This window comes from Perissodus microlepis, chromosome 13 (genome assembly GCF_051167445.1).
Source record: "Perissodus microlepis isolate ML-2025 ecotype Zambia chromosome 13, ASM5116744v1, whole genome shotgun sequence".
Lineage (NCBI taxonomy): Eukaryota > Metazoa > Chordata > Actinopteri > Cichliformes > Cichlidae > Perissodus > Perissodus microlepis.
Genome location: NC_140473.1, coordinates 873,599 through 889,217, shown reverse-complemented (window position 1 = coordinate 889,217; position 15,619 = coordinate 873,599). Strand labels below are relative to the sequence as shown.

The following is a 15,619-nucleotide window of genomic DNA, read 5'->3' as shown; positions in this document are numbered from 1 at the left end:
TAAATCCTTTAGAAATTTAATCTCACAAACTCCATTTTGAAATTTGCAGTGAGATGAAGACATTTAACCCAGCTACAGTGGGCCGGTGCACTCCTAGTGTCAGTCCCAAGCCGGAATAAATGGGGAAGATTGCATCAAAAAGGGTACCTGGTGTAAAATCTTGGCCAAATCAAACATGCGTCTGATAAAAAAAATAACATTTCCAAACTGGAAATGACCACCTCTGGTGCTGTTGGCCAACAGAGGGTTGGTGGAAACCATGCTACTGTGGGCTGAAGACAAAAGCAGAGGAAAGGGGGAAGCAGACAGCATAACAGAAAGAAAGGCAGGAAAGCGAAGGTGAGAGTAGGGACTGGAAATGTAGGCTGTATGAGAGGTAAAGGGTGGGAGCTGGCTGATAGATCGGTAGAAGGAAGGCAGATATATGTGCAGGAGACCAGGTGGAAGAGAAGGAAGGCCAGGAGCAATGGACTGAAAAATGTTCTACCATGATGTAGACAGGAAGAGAAATGGAGGAAGGCTAACTCTGAAAGAAGACAGGATCAGTCCGAGTCTGAAGCTGGAAATCAAATGGGTGATGTTGAATGTTATCGGTGCATATGAACCACAGGTTGGATGTCAGTTTAAGGAGAAAGACTAATTCTAGAGTAAGATGGATTAAGTAGGACACAGTGTCCACAGGGGAGAGAGTGGGGACTGGAGAAGACTTCAGTGGACATGTAGGTGAAGAAAACAGATGTGATGAGGAGGTGTTCAGTAGGTATGGTATTAAGGAGAGAAACGCAGAAGGACAGATGTTGGTGGATTCTGACATGAACATAGCATAGCAAGGCTAGCATGACAGTGAATCTGAAAGAGATGGGAGACTGTAAGGTGGTGTCAGAGGGGAATGTAGCCAGGCTCTATCAGATGGCAGTCTGGAGAATGGCTTCAGACATTAAGAAGACAAAGCGAGTGAAGGCAGAGGCAAGGATTTAAATGGTGGAGGTTGAAGGAGGAGGAATACTCCACAAAGTTCAGGGAGGAGCTGAGAAAGCACGACTGGAGTGCTGAGGATGCTGGTGTATCCTCTTGGACAGAGGAAGGAGAACATGAAGTGTTGGTGATACAGGAAAGCATTCACAGGAAGAGGTTGGCAATGAAAAAGTTCAACAGTCATGGAGATGAACAAAGTAGACAGGAGTACTGGGAGGCTAGATGTACAACAAAGAGGGAGACGGCAAAGGAAAAGCGTTATGTGAGAACGAACACTGTGGAAAGAGAAAAGGAGTGGGTTCACCACAGCCATTTACAGTCTAGCCAAGGTCTAGACACACGTGCAGAGGAGGGAGAAAGGATTTGGACAAAGGATTTCGAAGACAGAGCAGCCAGCAAGGACGAAAAGAAGAAGACCACAGAGAAGGTTCCTGGATGTAGCAATGGAAGACATCAGGAGGGTTGGTGTGAGAGAAGAGGATGCTATGGGTAGGGTGAGATAGAGCCAGGCGATCTGTTGTAGTGACCCCCAAACGGAAAAAGCCGAAACACGTCATAGAAGTAAGATTAAGGCATTTATGAGTGTTACATTTTCACTATTCCCAATCCAAAAGAAAACAGCCTCGCTGGGATACAGATCTTTCTCAGCTTTAACACTGCACACCCATCTGGTCACACCAGTCAGTGCGGGCAAGGCTTGTTCCCATGAGGACAACTCCAGTGTGGGTCTGAAACGTCAGATCCTGCCAGAATGTCAAACTGACTTATGTCTGAATCAAAGAGAACTTTGATCATTTGTTATTTCGCGAGAATTTGCTCTCGTGACTGCTTTTTTTAAGCTCTTAACTCTCTATGGCATGACAACTAACCACAGCGTATGGTAAAATGGAGTGTTTCTTATCTCTATACCACCTGCAGAATATTTTTATTTCTTTCACTAAGCAGACACTTTTTGTCAGGGAGTTAACCGGTAAGTAGCCAATATCACATTTCTAATGTGCTCTGCTTTGATTAGATTATATGCACCCACATGCTTACTTTGGCGTCCTTTCAAGGGCACTTTGAATAGGCAAACACCATTTGTCATCAAGTCACTGTAGTCTACTGTCAGTTTGGAAGAAAAATGAATCGTAATCAGATTACAGACACGCCTTTTCTACACAAAGTAACAGTAACAGCCCTCTTATTTGTCCAGTACAGGTGTCTGCATCACAAAACTGTTACACCATCAAGCAACAGCAAGAAGTCACTGCAGCTGATGAAAAACTATTTAAATTGAGAAACAGCTAAAAAAAAGTGCTTTCACCTGAAACTCTTACACCACACACAGAACAGCATCCACACATAAAAGCTAATAGCTATTAGTTGTTATTAGCCAACCAGCTAAAGTTAAGACTGTATTAAGTCACAACATATGCCTCCGTCTTTTATTATCCTGGCACACAAGTAGGCGTGCCAGGATAACAAAGATAACACATTAAAGTGGAAAGATTAGCCTGAGTAACAGGCCAGAGTAAGACTGAGTAAGCTTTACAAAAGCCTGAGGCAAAGGACATTTATTTAGCTGCTGTTTACCTCCCCAAGGACACTTTGGTTAATGACTGCCCACTTTAAAATCTACTGGCTTTTATTTTGCTGTATAGTTGCTGGACATGCATGCAATTTAACCGCTAAGGGAATGTTCAGTCAAAGGGTCGGACAACTGACAATGGCTTTCCTCTAAAGCCCGAGCTGAGAATCTAACACATAAAACCCAGGAAGCTTTAACTAAAGGTTACATCTACAAGTAACTAATTACAATTACAATAATATAACAAGTAATCAACAGGAATTAAATACGTGGACTTCCTTGTTCTTATTTATCTACATAATTACCACGGTTGATTTCAAAGCGTACTTGAACAGTCACGTTGACCCATTCATTAAATATTTGTGGGAAAGTGCAGCGTGACGACGTGTTTTGCCAAATGATAATAACACAAAACACTCATCACCCACCATCCTCCAGCATCTGACTGAAGCCTTAAATACTGTGCATAAAAATATTTATGTGAAACACATACTGCACAATAGGGCTGCCACGATTAGTCGACTAGTCACGATTACGTCGACTATCAAAATCGTCGACGACTGATTTAATAGTCGACGCGTCGTTTGAAGCTTTGTAAGATCACAAAAGACGCAGGAATAAGTAGTAGGATTTAAGAGTGTAATAACGGGCTGAAACAGAAGATGGCAGCACTGCATGTACAAGGATGCCAGCTGCCGTTAAACCCCGAAGAAGAAGAAGCTGTGTCCCAGAATTCATAGCGCAGCCCAGCTCAGTTTCCAACAATGGCGGCAGCTAGTTAGTTTTAATATTACTCTTATTATTCTTTCTGGGTCACAAAATAAACGTTTAACATATTTTCAGGCGAGAATGTAGCTGTGTAAACCTCAAATATCTGCTCAGTTTATCAAGACACCACATATTTTCAAAAGCGCTCCGACGTTTTCGGAGAGTCTGTTACCCACTAGCTCGATAGCTAGCCGGGGGCAAGGCTCACTAGAGCCGTGAGAACACCGGACTCCCGGCAAATCGTTTTCAAACCCACCGCCGTCTTTCGCTACTCAGGTTAAACATGATATATGAGTCACTTAGATAACTTAAAAATGTTATTGTTTGGCTTATTCCAGTATTTTATTTGTTCCTGAGTAAATCTGTTTGGCTGAGATTAAAGTTATAGTTTTTACACAGCTGAATAAACGTCAAGCAGACAGCTGATCATCAGAAGTGTGAGATGCTCGAGAGTTTACTCCGGTGTCCTGTTATATTTTAGATAGCAAGGAGTTTATTAAACTTCACCGAAACAATCTGCAGATTTCATTAAAATTTAATAAACTATCATCTTGTCTTTATTTTTAGTTAGCACATACCTTAAACACTTAAAGCTGTAAGCTAATGATAGTTATATAAGAGCAGATGCTGCTGGTGCAATAAGCTGTACGTTTTACGTCCAATGGATGATGATCTGATTAGTCGACTAATCGCAAAAATAATCGGTGACTAGTCGACTATCAAAATAATCGTTTGTGGCAGCCCTACTGCACAACCACCTGTGTCACAAGACAAGGCGTGAAACTTGCACTGAGATACTAACGGTACAGTTTGGTATATTTTGTTGTGTATTTTGTATGTTTTTGGACAAAGACACCATTGTCGTCATTTTCCTACGTACGTGTCCACAATACATTTTAAATCAAGCAATCAAGATGGAACTGACGGCAGACTTTCAGTTTTCATTCCACAGTTTAAAAAAAGAATTGCATTAACTGTTTACAGACATTGTTAAACCCAGTCTCTCATTTCCACAATCTCTACAGAAACTACACACATTCCAATTATTTTAAAGCACTGCCTTTGATGAAGCAATCAATGTGCTGTGGGTTGGTGTCTGCAGCGTCTATCACCCTCAGACCAATGTGTTGGTGGAGCAGCTGGATAAAACTCCACGATTCTCAAGGATGAATGCATTTGGGATCACTGCCTAGACCCTCTGCTGTTGGCCCTGTGGGAGCTACACCAGGCCTCCACAGGACTTTCTCCCTTTGAGTTACTCTATGGCAGGAAGCCGCGGGGGTGTTTAAAGAAAACTGGGAGGAAAGTCCAAGCCCACCTAAGAAATAAATTCAATAAGTTCTGGACTAAAGCTACACACAGTGGGGAGGCTGTCATTGGAGAATGTCCTCCAGACCCAGGAACAGGAACCCAACAGAGGGGCTAGGCCCAGACCATTTTCACCAAGAGATAAAGTGCTGTACTGCTCCCTTTCTCTAGCTCAAAGTTACTGGCCAAGTGGCAAAGAGCCATGGTGGGGGACGCTGACCTTAACCTCCTCAAAGCATCGAGAGAAGCTAAAACCACTTCTCTGGCGAGCCTGGTGAGGGGAAAAAATAAGCTGGGGCCGGGGACGCCATGTTTCACTATTCCCACCTCCCTCCATTGTGAGGACTATCTCACACAGGCCCAGAGAGCGGATGTTGCTGCAATGCAACAGCGTTTTGCAGATGTGTTCTCCATCCTGCCTGGTTGTACCACTCACATAGAGTACAATTTTGACAGGCACCCTGGCATGATGGTGTGCTCACGGCCCTATCAGTTACACAAAAGACAAATTGTTAAGATGGAATAGGCGGAAGTGCTGAAAATGGGACTAATAGAAGATTCACGCCCCACAGTTTTTGTGGTGTAGAAAGATGGGTCTGTATGGTTCTGTGTTGACTACCACAAGACCTGAACGAGGTCTCACAGTTTCATGCGTATCCCATTCCCCGGGTCGACGGGGGTGGTTGATTCCTTTCGCCATTACCTCCTGGGGCGCTCTGGTCAGATCAAACCCTGCTACAGTAGCATGAAGCATGAAGCATGCCAACAGCCAGATCACCCAGTGGTATCTGGGCTTACAGCCTTTTAAGTTCAAGTTGGTCCATAGGCTGGGGGTACACATAGTCACTGCTGATCATGGGGTAAGGTAGGCTAGGCTGCACGGCTCCCCGGCCTAAGTCAGAAGTGGGGGTATGGGACAGGGTGTGGTTTGTGGCTCAGCTGCAGGGAAGGGGAGGAGCAGTGGGTTCAAGGTGTGGCGTCATCAGCTAATTATGCGTCCTCTATTTGAGTACAATGCAGGGACCTGATGATAGAGCAGTGATTGGCTGAGCTGGAGTGTGGCAGCTGGAAAGCTGTGGAGTGGACTGACTGAAAAACACTGTAAATAAACATACACTTGGGTGTGGTTTAGCTCCGTGGGATGAGCGGGCAACCGTATGCCATATGGCTGAGAGCGGCGGGCCCGGGTTCAGGGTTTGAGTCCGACCCGCGGCCACATGTCTTCCCCCCCTCACTCTCTCCCTCTGCTTTCCTGTCAGTCTTCACTGTAACTATCCAATAAAGCCAGAAAAAGGCCTAAAAATAATCATTTAAAAATAAACATTTCATTGGCAACGAGAATATGATTCCCAGAGACTCGTGAAAACATCAATATTGATGTTTAACGTGATTTAAATGTGTGTGTGTTTGTGTCATCATTTGATCATTTTAATGATATATTTGCTTTTTCTTACCACAATACATAGAAAGCTTTGTAGCTAATTATAAACACTTTTTACATGGAATACCTCATTGAGAATGCTTTCCAGTGTGGGAGGTGTATCCACTTGTGGAATGTCAAACTCCTTATCATCAATCTGAGAACAAAAGTAAAACAGAAACACACAGGATCAGAATGCTACACTAGTGTCTCGGTTTCCTGCTTTAACTTATCATGTACACAATGCATTTTAGCACAAACCAACATAAGAGAGCATACAGCACAATTATGACTACAATTTAAAAATCCATGTAATAATCAATTGTAATTTGTGACTGAACATTCTTCAAACTAAGCTTTGCTTTGCAAGGAAAATACATTTGTGAGCAGCAGAGTTGAGTATGTGGGTAGTGCCCATGAAAAACTTGCCAACCAGCTCATTTTGCTATTTACTGTTGTTTGGTGCTGTTTCTTTGATGCCCGAAGTCTAAAGAATCAAGCTACATTTGCAATTTAACAATTTTTCCATTTAACAAACTGGAGCTTCAGTAGCATGTGGAAGTTTTAATCACTGGACTGGTTCAGGACAGTCTGACTGTTTGTGGAAGCCGAGGCCAAAGGTGCTTAATCCACATAAATCACCTGTGTAAAGACCTGCAGACTGCAGTTTACAGACTTATCCCATCCAGCCATTACAAATTAAAGGAAAGTTTTCACTGCAGGTAAATTTACTGTTGTTAATGAGTCTGAAGGTTGATTTTATATGGACAACAGCTGATGCACTTCTGCCCATGAGGAACACAGACTTCATTTCTACTGCTCCTCTAAATTTCTTCTCTATAAGAATTATGAGTCTGTGTCCTAAAAAATGATTTGACACTATTTCACTTTTTAAGCAGATCGTGCTCCTGCAGACTCCAGACGAAACGTCCACTCTGTGTGTGGCTCTCACAGCAAACACTCGGTCACATCTAATAGAGATGATTGTGCTGCGGTTTACAGACACATGTAACAAAGGTTCCATATACAGCTTTGCATAATGGACACATGCAACGACAGCTGTTCTATCCTGAACTCTCTGCTTTTTAAGCCCAACACAAATGACAAGCACTGCACTCTGTGTGTACACATGCTTTGATGCAGCTGACCAACAGATGGCAGCATTAGATAGCTACACTGTATTATGAGAGCCTTCCATAAATATGTGCTAAGGTTACAATGCAGGGATATGTTACTAATATTACTTTACATGACAGCAGCACAGTGTCTTGTGAAGCCTGTTAGGAATGTCTCAGTTGAAGAAAGAGACCCTACAGAGTAGAAAAGTACATTTTAATTATTGCTGAAACACATTCCACTATGTAATATCATAATTAGGGGCAGATCATTCTGACAGAGAGCAGAACAAAAAGCAGCCAATATCCAAAAAAGAGCTTTGAATGTCCTCATGAAGCCAGAAGACTCCTTAAAAAGCTGCTGACTGTCTAACTCCAACCGAGGTTTTAGGCTTCATGAGGCAGCTAACACAAAGAAAGATCTCAAAGCCCAAAGCTACTTTTCCATTTATGGATCAATTTTCTGATACTTACTAATGGAAGATTTGTTTTCTTTCAGTTGCTGTCTTTTTTGTTTCTCTTAATGCAGGCAAATGCTTGTGCAATTAAATTAAAAGAACCCATCTTTTTGCCCACATTGTCTAGAAAGTCTTGCTCCTCAAGCAAACAGCAGCCAAATGGCCAATCTAGCAGAATCCCCTAATAACTTGCTATTATTTCATCATTATTTAATCATACAGCTTGATTCACTGAACACAGATTCAGGTGCTGGAAACATTTCCCAGGACATTTCTTCAAGATTGACAAGATAGAGCTGGTGCAGTACAATGCAAATGTCCCGTTCCATCACATCCCAAAGCTGCTCTATTTGGATCTGCTGACTGTTTAGGCCATCTGCGTACAGTGAACTCATCCTCATATCTGAGCTGATATGAGATGGCGTTATCCTTCTGGAAGCAGCCATCAGAAAATGAGCACAGTGCTGTCATAAAGGGATGCTCTTGTGCATATCGTGGTTGTAACAAGTGGTTACTGACTTCTTCTTGCATTCCTAACAGCACGAAGCAGGCTCGCCATTCTTCCCAGTCCTTTGACAACAGCAAGGCTTTTTCTCCCAGGGAAATACCCAGGAAATTATGCTTAATGCACTAAATTCATACCATGTGATTGGCTGATTTAAGAATTCCCATTCAAATGCAGTTAAACAATTGTACTTAATTGTACCCAATTAAGTGGACAATTAGTGTTTCTTAGGAAAATCTGAGATCATGTATTAGAAGAACTAAAAAGAAATGCATCTGTGCACTGAAGGTGTTTTTGCAGAGGACAATGAACACTGTTTTATACAAAACAAATGCTGAGAGTGTAAAAAATGTCATTTAAAAATGCAACAGCTCATCTTTTGTTTTTAAAAAAGGAACATTCTCCTTAAAACTGACCACAGATGCACCGATCAGCCAGAGACAAGAATCTTCACCATGTTTTGGGCCCTGACCAGTGACCGGCCAGTCAGCCTCGCATATATTATTATGAACCATTTGATTTTAGGCATGCACAGCACTTGCTCAGCAGCACAATGTCGCTCACACATTCACAGAACAAGCTAACATGTGGTTAGCGTGGAAGCTCTTTGCTGTGAGTGCAGAAACAAAGTAAACTGCAAAAATGTGCGTGACAACAAACCTAACCAGACACTAAATCACGTTCACTCAGCTGAACATGGACACTTGATAACAAAGTGGATAAAATTAACAACATCCAGAGCTCAGAGGCAGCCGCAAGCTAGCCTCGTTATGAGGACCGAAGAAGGTTAAAGGACAATTGGGGAGACGGGTGAAAAAGAAAAAAGCATTGATTTCCTGTTATATGCTGAAGTTATAAACATCTGATGGTAAATGATGGAAGCACTTGACATTTGTTTTGTTGCAAAAATCTTTGCACTTGCTTTTGTCTGGTGAGGTAAAGGTGGGAGGGTGCACACCAGCTTATTTTCTCTTCATCTGTAGCTCTCCAGTAGCAGTGCATGTTTCCAGTTGTTTCAATGACAGAAGATCATGGAGCTTACAGCACTTTGGGGAAAATTTGAATTATTTCTCTTTTTATGACAAATATTTTGCATTGAAGAAAAGTTGTTGGGTTTTTTTTGCTTTTATTGAATGTCAGTTATAGCTCTTAGAAATAAAACTGGAATCTGCAAAAAGGACCAGGTCAAACTAAGGAAAAGAGAAAATCAGAAATCGGAATGGCAAAGTAAATTGCAATTGGATGATCTCTATGATTGTCTATATTAGGGCTGCCACGATTAGTCGACTAGTCACGATTACGTCGACTATCAAAATCGTCGACGATTGATTTAATAGTCGACGCGTCGTTTGAAGCTTTGTAAGATCACAAAAGACGCAGGAATAAGTAGTAGATTTAAGAGTGTAATAACGGACTGAAACAGAAGATGGCAGCACTGCATGTACAAGGATGCCAGCTGCCGTTAAACCCCGAAGAAGAAGAAGCTGTGTCCCAGAATTCATAGCGCAGCCCAGCTCAGTTTCCAACAATGGCGGCAGCTAGTTAGTTTTAATATTACTCTTATTATTCTTTCTGGGTCACAAAATAAACGTTTAACATATTTTTAGGCGAGAATGTAGCTGTGTAAACCTCAAATATCTCCTCAGTTTATCAAGACACCACATATTTTCAAAAGTGCTCCGACGTTTTCGGAGACGTCTGTTACCCACTAGCTCGATAGCTAGCCGGGGGCACGGCTCACCAGAGCCCGTGAGAACACCGTGACTCCCGGCAAATCGTTTTCAAACCCACCGCCGTCTTTCTCAGGTTAAATATATATAAGTCACTTAGATAACTTCAAAATGTTATTGTTTGGCTTTTTTTTAGTATTTTATTTGTTCCTGAGTAAATCGGTTTGGCTGAGATTAAAGTTATAGTTTTTACACAGATGAATAAACGTCAAGCAGACAGCTGATCATCAGAAGTGTGAGATGCTCGAGAATTTACTCCGGTGTCCTGTTATATTTTAGATAGCAAGGAGTTTATTAAACTTCACCGAAACAATCTGCAAATTTCATTAAAATTTAATAAACTATCATCTTGTCTTTATTTTTAGTTAGCACACTTAAAGCTGTAAGCTAATGATAGTTATATAAGAGCAGATGCTGCTGGTGCAATAAGCTGTACGTCCAATGGATGATGATCTGATTAGTCGACTAATCGCAAAAATAATCGGTGACTAGTCGACTATCAAAATAATCGTTTGTGGCAGCCCTAGTCTATATAAATACAAATGTCCACAGCTGATTTGTTTATTGCCAGTCTGGGGAATCGATATTGCCGGGGTTTTCATTTAGATGAACTGTGCCACGTCCCGACAGCACGTGAGATGCACAGTGAAAACCACTTGATTACATCCCAAAACGTTGATTCTGCTCATCTGGCCGTAAAACCAGTTCATTCTAAGCGTGTACAACACATTAACTTTTGGGGATTTCCTTACCTGGATGATTGAGCATGCATCACATGACAACTGTCACACTTTAACATACAGCCTTGGTCATAAATGGGTTCACCACCTTGAAAACAGTAATGCTGGTATGGGCTTTCATCACTACATTAAATCATATTATGGCCATTTCAAAAAGTGTAAACAAACAGGCGCCACTGGGCCTCATTTTGAGCCATCATAAGATAATAATGATCGTTATTAACACGGCATTTTTGCCCTTTCACGTGAGAGTCCCATGCGTTGGTAATTTATTGCAGTCGCATGTAATTCTTTCACACCTAGATCAAGGTGTAGTCAAGCTCTTCATGCACCTTTAAACGTCACCGCTGTCAGCTGAACTACACCACAGCGGAGTTCATGCTCCCTCTAACCCCACACAGCAAAGCAGGACGAATAAAGAGTCTCTCACCGAGTCCACTTCCATCAGGTTCAGCTGGGAAGAGGCAGAGAGTAGGCTGTGGGAGTCCGGGGAATGCGACATGTCTCTATTTACATGGACAAAACTCGGACCGCTGCAGAAAACAGAGGCGCTTTCCGTATATTGATCTACGCATGCGCGACAATGCGTAGATCAATGCAAATCGGAACTCGAAAAGGGCTTTTTCGTCCTTCCTTTCACAATAAAAGCGCAGGACTCATACACTGTGACTTCTAGCAGTGAACTAGGCTCAATCCTCCCAGTGACTCTGTGTGGACACGTGGAAATAAAAGGATGGACAGACATTCTCCTCGTTAAATTAACTCTGGCTATAAAGCCTATTTAATGATCAATGAAAAAAATGTTAAAAAAAAAACTTTTAAAAGTAACTGCACAAACAAAACAAAATTTGTGTAATTACCAATCAAATCATAAGAAATATTAATTGATATTGTATAATACGTGTCAATTACTTACTTATTACTTATTTCACACAAAATATTTTCATCATTGTCTCTGTTTTAAAAAAATACAGTAATATATGCTTATGAGGTTTGGCTTGAATTCAAACTCTGCTTTGTACATTCTGCATTTCAGAAAAAATCACAAAGAAAATTCATTACAAAATGCACACACAAGAAGCTTAAAACTCTCCTGCAATTGAAGAGTTTTAACCGATGTAAGGAAAGACAACCACTTTCTAGAAACAAGCAAAAAATAGATGCAGATACTGCTGTTGAGGTATTTTAATCAGAATCTCAATCATAAATTCTTTTCAAAATAAAAAATATATGTAGATTTTATAAAGGATAGTAATATCTCAGAACAATACAAATCACTGTCTCACTCCCTGGGGATGATATGTGTTCCTCAAGCTCCTTGGGAGTTTGAGGGATCTGTGCATCTTAGCTGATCCTAGGACTGCACTCTTCTGGACAGAGACCTCTGATGTTGTTCCTGGAATCTGCTATAGCAACTTTTCCACTTTTGGGAGTTATAGCTCATAATGTTCCTATTATCACTGGGACTTTCCTTCAACATCTGCTCCAACTGGTCCTGCAGTCCCTGGTAATTCTCTGGTTTCTCATTTTCTTTCTTCAGACTTTATCCTTCAAGCTCGGGTCCTCTACCAGACGCCTGGGAGCTTGACAATCCTCCGATCCTCCACCTCTCTGTCGCCCCTTGGTATTTTTCATTGATCATTTATTTCGAGCATTTGCGTACATATAAACAAAATAGAGCATGTATACAGGAAGGAAAACACTGTCTTCTAGTACAACAGGTGCTCGAAAAGGAGTGAGAAGAAGTAATTCTTATATATCTGTGAAGGTTCTCAGTTATCCAGGTCATTGACGCTTTTCTTTCCAAGGAGCTTGGAAAGAAAAGCGTCTGGACTTCTTTAAGTTGCTTGAAGACGTTTCATCTCTCATCCGAGAAGCTTCTTTAGTTCTAAGGTCAATTGGTGGAGAGTCCCAGATTTAAGCCCTGTGGGAGTGTCCGCATGCGGAAAATCCAGAGACATGCTACAAATGTACTCACAGAGAGAACACAGAGAAACCAGACAGACATGGGCACGTGACTGGGTAAACAAACATGAGGACACTGATGACAGGACACAGAAATGAGACAGAAAAACCTGGACACGAAAGGAACAAACATAAACAAACCAGAAATCTATCATTATAAATAACAAACTCAGAAGCACTAGAAAACTAGAACACAAATATCGTATACTTTCAAAGAAATAACCCAAAATTCCAAAACAAAACTGAAAATACTGGGTCAGTGATCCAGGACCATGACAGGGTGCTCTGCTGAGCAATCCCAGCTGCTGGGGTTGTCTCTTATAAATTCTGCCTTTCCTGTGTTCACGCCTCCAGAACCAGTGGGTCCTGAGCTGGCACCAGCTACCACCCGAACCAGCAGGTACCAGGTCAGCGCCTCCACCCCACCTGAACCTGAGTCAGAGGTTCTCGTTTAGCCTTCACCTTTGGGTTTCCTCTCCTTCCATCGTTGCCAGCCTCCAGCTTAGTCATTCGTGGGTCTTAGACGCTGTCATCGGCCACTGCCAGTGTAGCAGATATGAAATGGCTGTGTTGTCACGGCAAACAGGGAGTGGTTGCAGAATGACCTTATTTTCTAAAAGACAAAATGCAGCAGCAAAATCAGTGGATACACACAGCAGCGGGCCTTTCTTCACCCCAGTGTGGAGTCCATGCAACTCTGGCCCACAATATATAAAAAACATAAAAATGTCAAAACAGTGGTGTGGTTTCAACAGACACTTCAAAATCAAATGTAATAGCAGGGATAAACTGAGACAAGTATATTTGCATAAAAGGCTTGACGTCACGGAGGGTTACATACCTCTTGAGCCCCATGGTACCGGGGGTGTCCTCAGTTTCCCTGTGCTCACTGGTGCGTCCTCCCTCACAGTATGTTTTTCTGCAAGATTTGTAGATTTTTGGTTCCTTGTTTTTTGACCTGAATTATTGTATACACAGTTTAGGTTAATAAAGTTTACCTCCCTTATTCCTGAGTCTGTATTTGGGTCCTACTCTGTGTGCCTCATAGCCAACCTTGGCAGGTTTTCTGACTCTTTGCAGGTCCAGCAAATCAGCTGATCAATCAAACACAGTGATAACATGGTTCCCAAACATCTGATGCCACTGGGCCCGAGAGGAAATTGGTATCCTCATAAGACATCTCCTGTAATGAAATGTATTTCACACTGCCATGTTGAGCCTGTCATTTTCAGCATCTATGTGAATGTTAAAATCACAGAAACATCTGTGCCGAATATGGCCTGGAAGTCCCAGGGTCAAAATGGGAGACGCCCCCAAGGGTGGTGGAGAATGACCGAGCTAAGATCCTGTGGGACTTCCAGATACAGACGGACAAAATGATTGAAATATCTATATACAGTGGTCCCTCGCTATAATGCGGTTCACCTTTTGCAGCCTTGCTGTTTCACTGATTTTTTTTTGTGCAATTTTGCATGCTTTTTTTTTTTTTTTTTTTTACAGCGTATTGTGTTCTGCGTCCTGATTGGCTGTAGACCATTGTCAGTCAGACACCTCGTGCCGTGTCTCCTGTACAGTACAGAATGCGTTCAGTTTGTCAAATTTACATAAATCTTCAGTCGCTAGCACTGTGACTCTGAAACTTACAAACATACAGTATAGCACTGTATGTTTGTAAGTTTTCTCCCCAACAAACACAACAAAACGTTTTGCACCGTCAAAGGCAGCTGCGGTGGCACCCAAAAGGCAGAGGGAGATGCTAACCATCACACAAAAATTTGGACTTCCTGACATGCTAAAGGAAGGTAAAAGTTACCGCATTAAGCGAAACAAAACAGCCAGATAAGTCAAACTTTACTCAAGTCATTCTTCTTGCTTCCTCTACTTCCGTACAATTGATTCATTAATGTTGAATTTTCTGGCAGCTGCTCTGTTCCCATGTCCTGGACCTGAAAACAGGGTTTGATCTTTGGTTTCATTCTATAATACTGGACTTATTTTTCTACGAAGGTTTGAACTTTGAGAGTTTAAACAAGAGAGAAAAGTGTGAAAATGTTCATGCCTGTCTGAGAAAAGTGTATAAAGTGTGTAGTGAGGGGGTTTTACAGCCTTAAAACATCTATATTAATTGTAAAATATAAAGTTGGCTACTTTGCGGATTTCACAGATTGCAGGTTATTCTTAGAATGTAACTCCCGCGATAAACGAGGGACCGCTGTATATCTATATCAATAAAAAAAATTCCCCTTGGGGTGCCTGAAGCCAAGAAGCTGACTCAAAGCGCTCCAAGGTCATGACCTGTGAAACCCATTACAGCATGGTGTAGAACAGATGTAGTTGTGTCCTCACCTCCCAAAGGAAACCAAGTTGTCATCCAGAAACAAACCTACACACACAAATCCATTTAAAACATAAAAATTGTCAGGATGTGTGCTGTGGCAGTCAGGATGACCCAAACACAGGACTCGTACACAGAATGGAAACTTAAAGCAGCAGCTTTATTGCTGGGAAGACTTTCTATAAAAGTAAACTCACAAAAACTAACCAAAGCCACAAATATGAAAACGAAAAACTAGATATAAGACAGACTAACTGGAAAACAAACCAGGAACTGAGAACCTGAACTTAGCCAGGATCACAAAGGGCAAAACTCAGCACAGTGAGGGTGCAACACGATGAAGGGCAAAGGAAAACACATGGCTTAAATGCACAGGCAAGACAAGAGAGGATGGGGATCAGGTGGGAATATAGCTGGGACAAATCAGACATAAAGAGACAAAGCAGAATACACTGACATAAGACATGGACTATCAAAATAAAACAGGAAGCATGACATCATGTAGAGGCAGAGTTGACACCGACACATGACAGAGTCTGGAACCGAGGAAATACAAAAGCACCGGGAAAACATGGGGCCAGAGACTAACCACAGATAAACAGTAAGGTAGAGACGACTAAGATCACCGAGAACTAAAGAAACCCAAAACATCAACATCAGTAATCAAAGAATATCATTCCAGAAGTTGAAACACAAATAGTGGGTCGCAGACCCAGTACCATGACAAAAA

At 41.8% G+C, this 15,619-nt stretch overlaps 1 protein-coding gene across 2 annotated transcripts in view; it reads right to left on the bottom strand.

Moving 5' to 3' along the window:
- Positions 1-11,158, bottom strand: part of vps8 (VPS8 subunit of CORVET complex) — an 82,570-nt gene extending 71,412 nt beyond the window's left edge. For both annotated transcript variants that reach the window (XM_084948524.1, XM_084948523.1), the window contains exons 1-2: positions 11,020-11,158; positions 6,130-6,198 (exon numbers count right to left, since the gene is read on the bottom strand). In XM_084948524.1, the coding sequence (XP_084804650.1) occupies positions 6,130-6,198; positions 11,020-11,091 (141 nt within the window). In that variant the 5' untranslated portion in view covers positions 11,092-11,158. The remainder of the gene's footprint in view (positions 1-6,129; positions 6,199-11,019) is intronic.
- Positions 11,159-15,619: the final 4,461 nt, after the last annotated feature.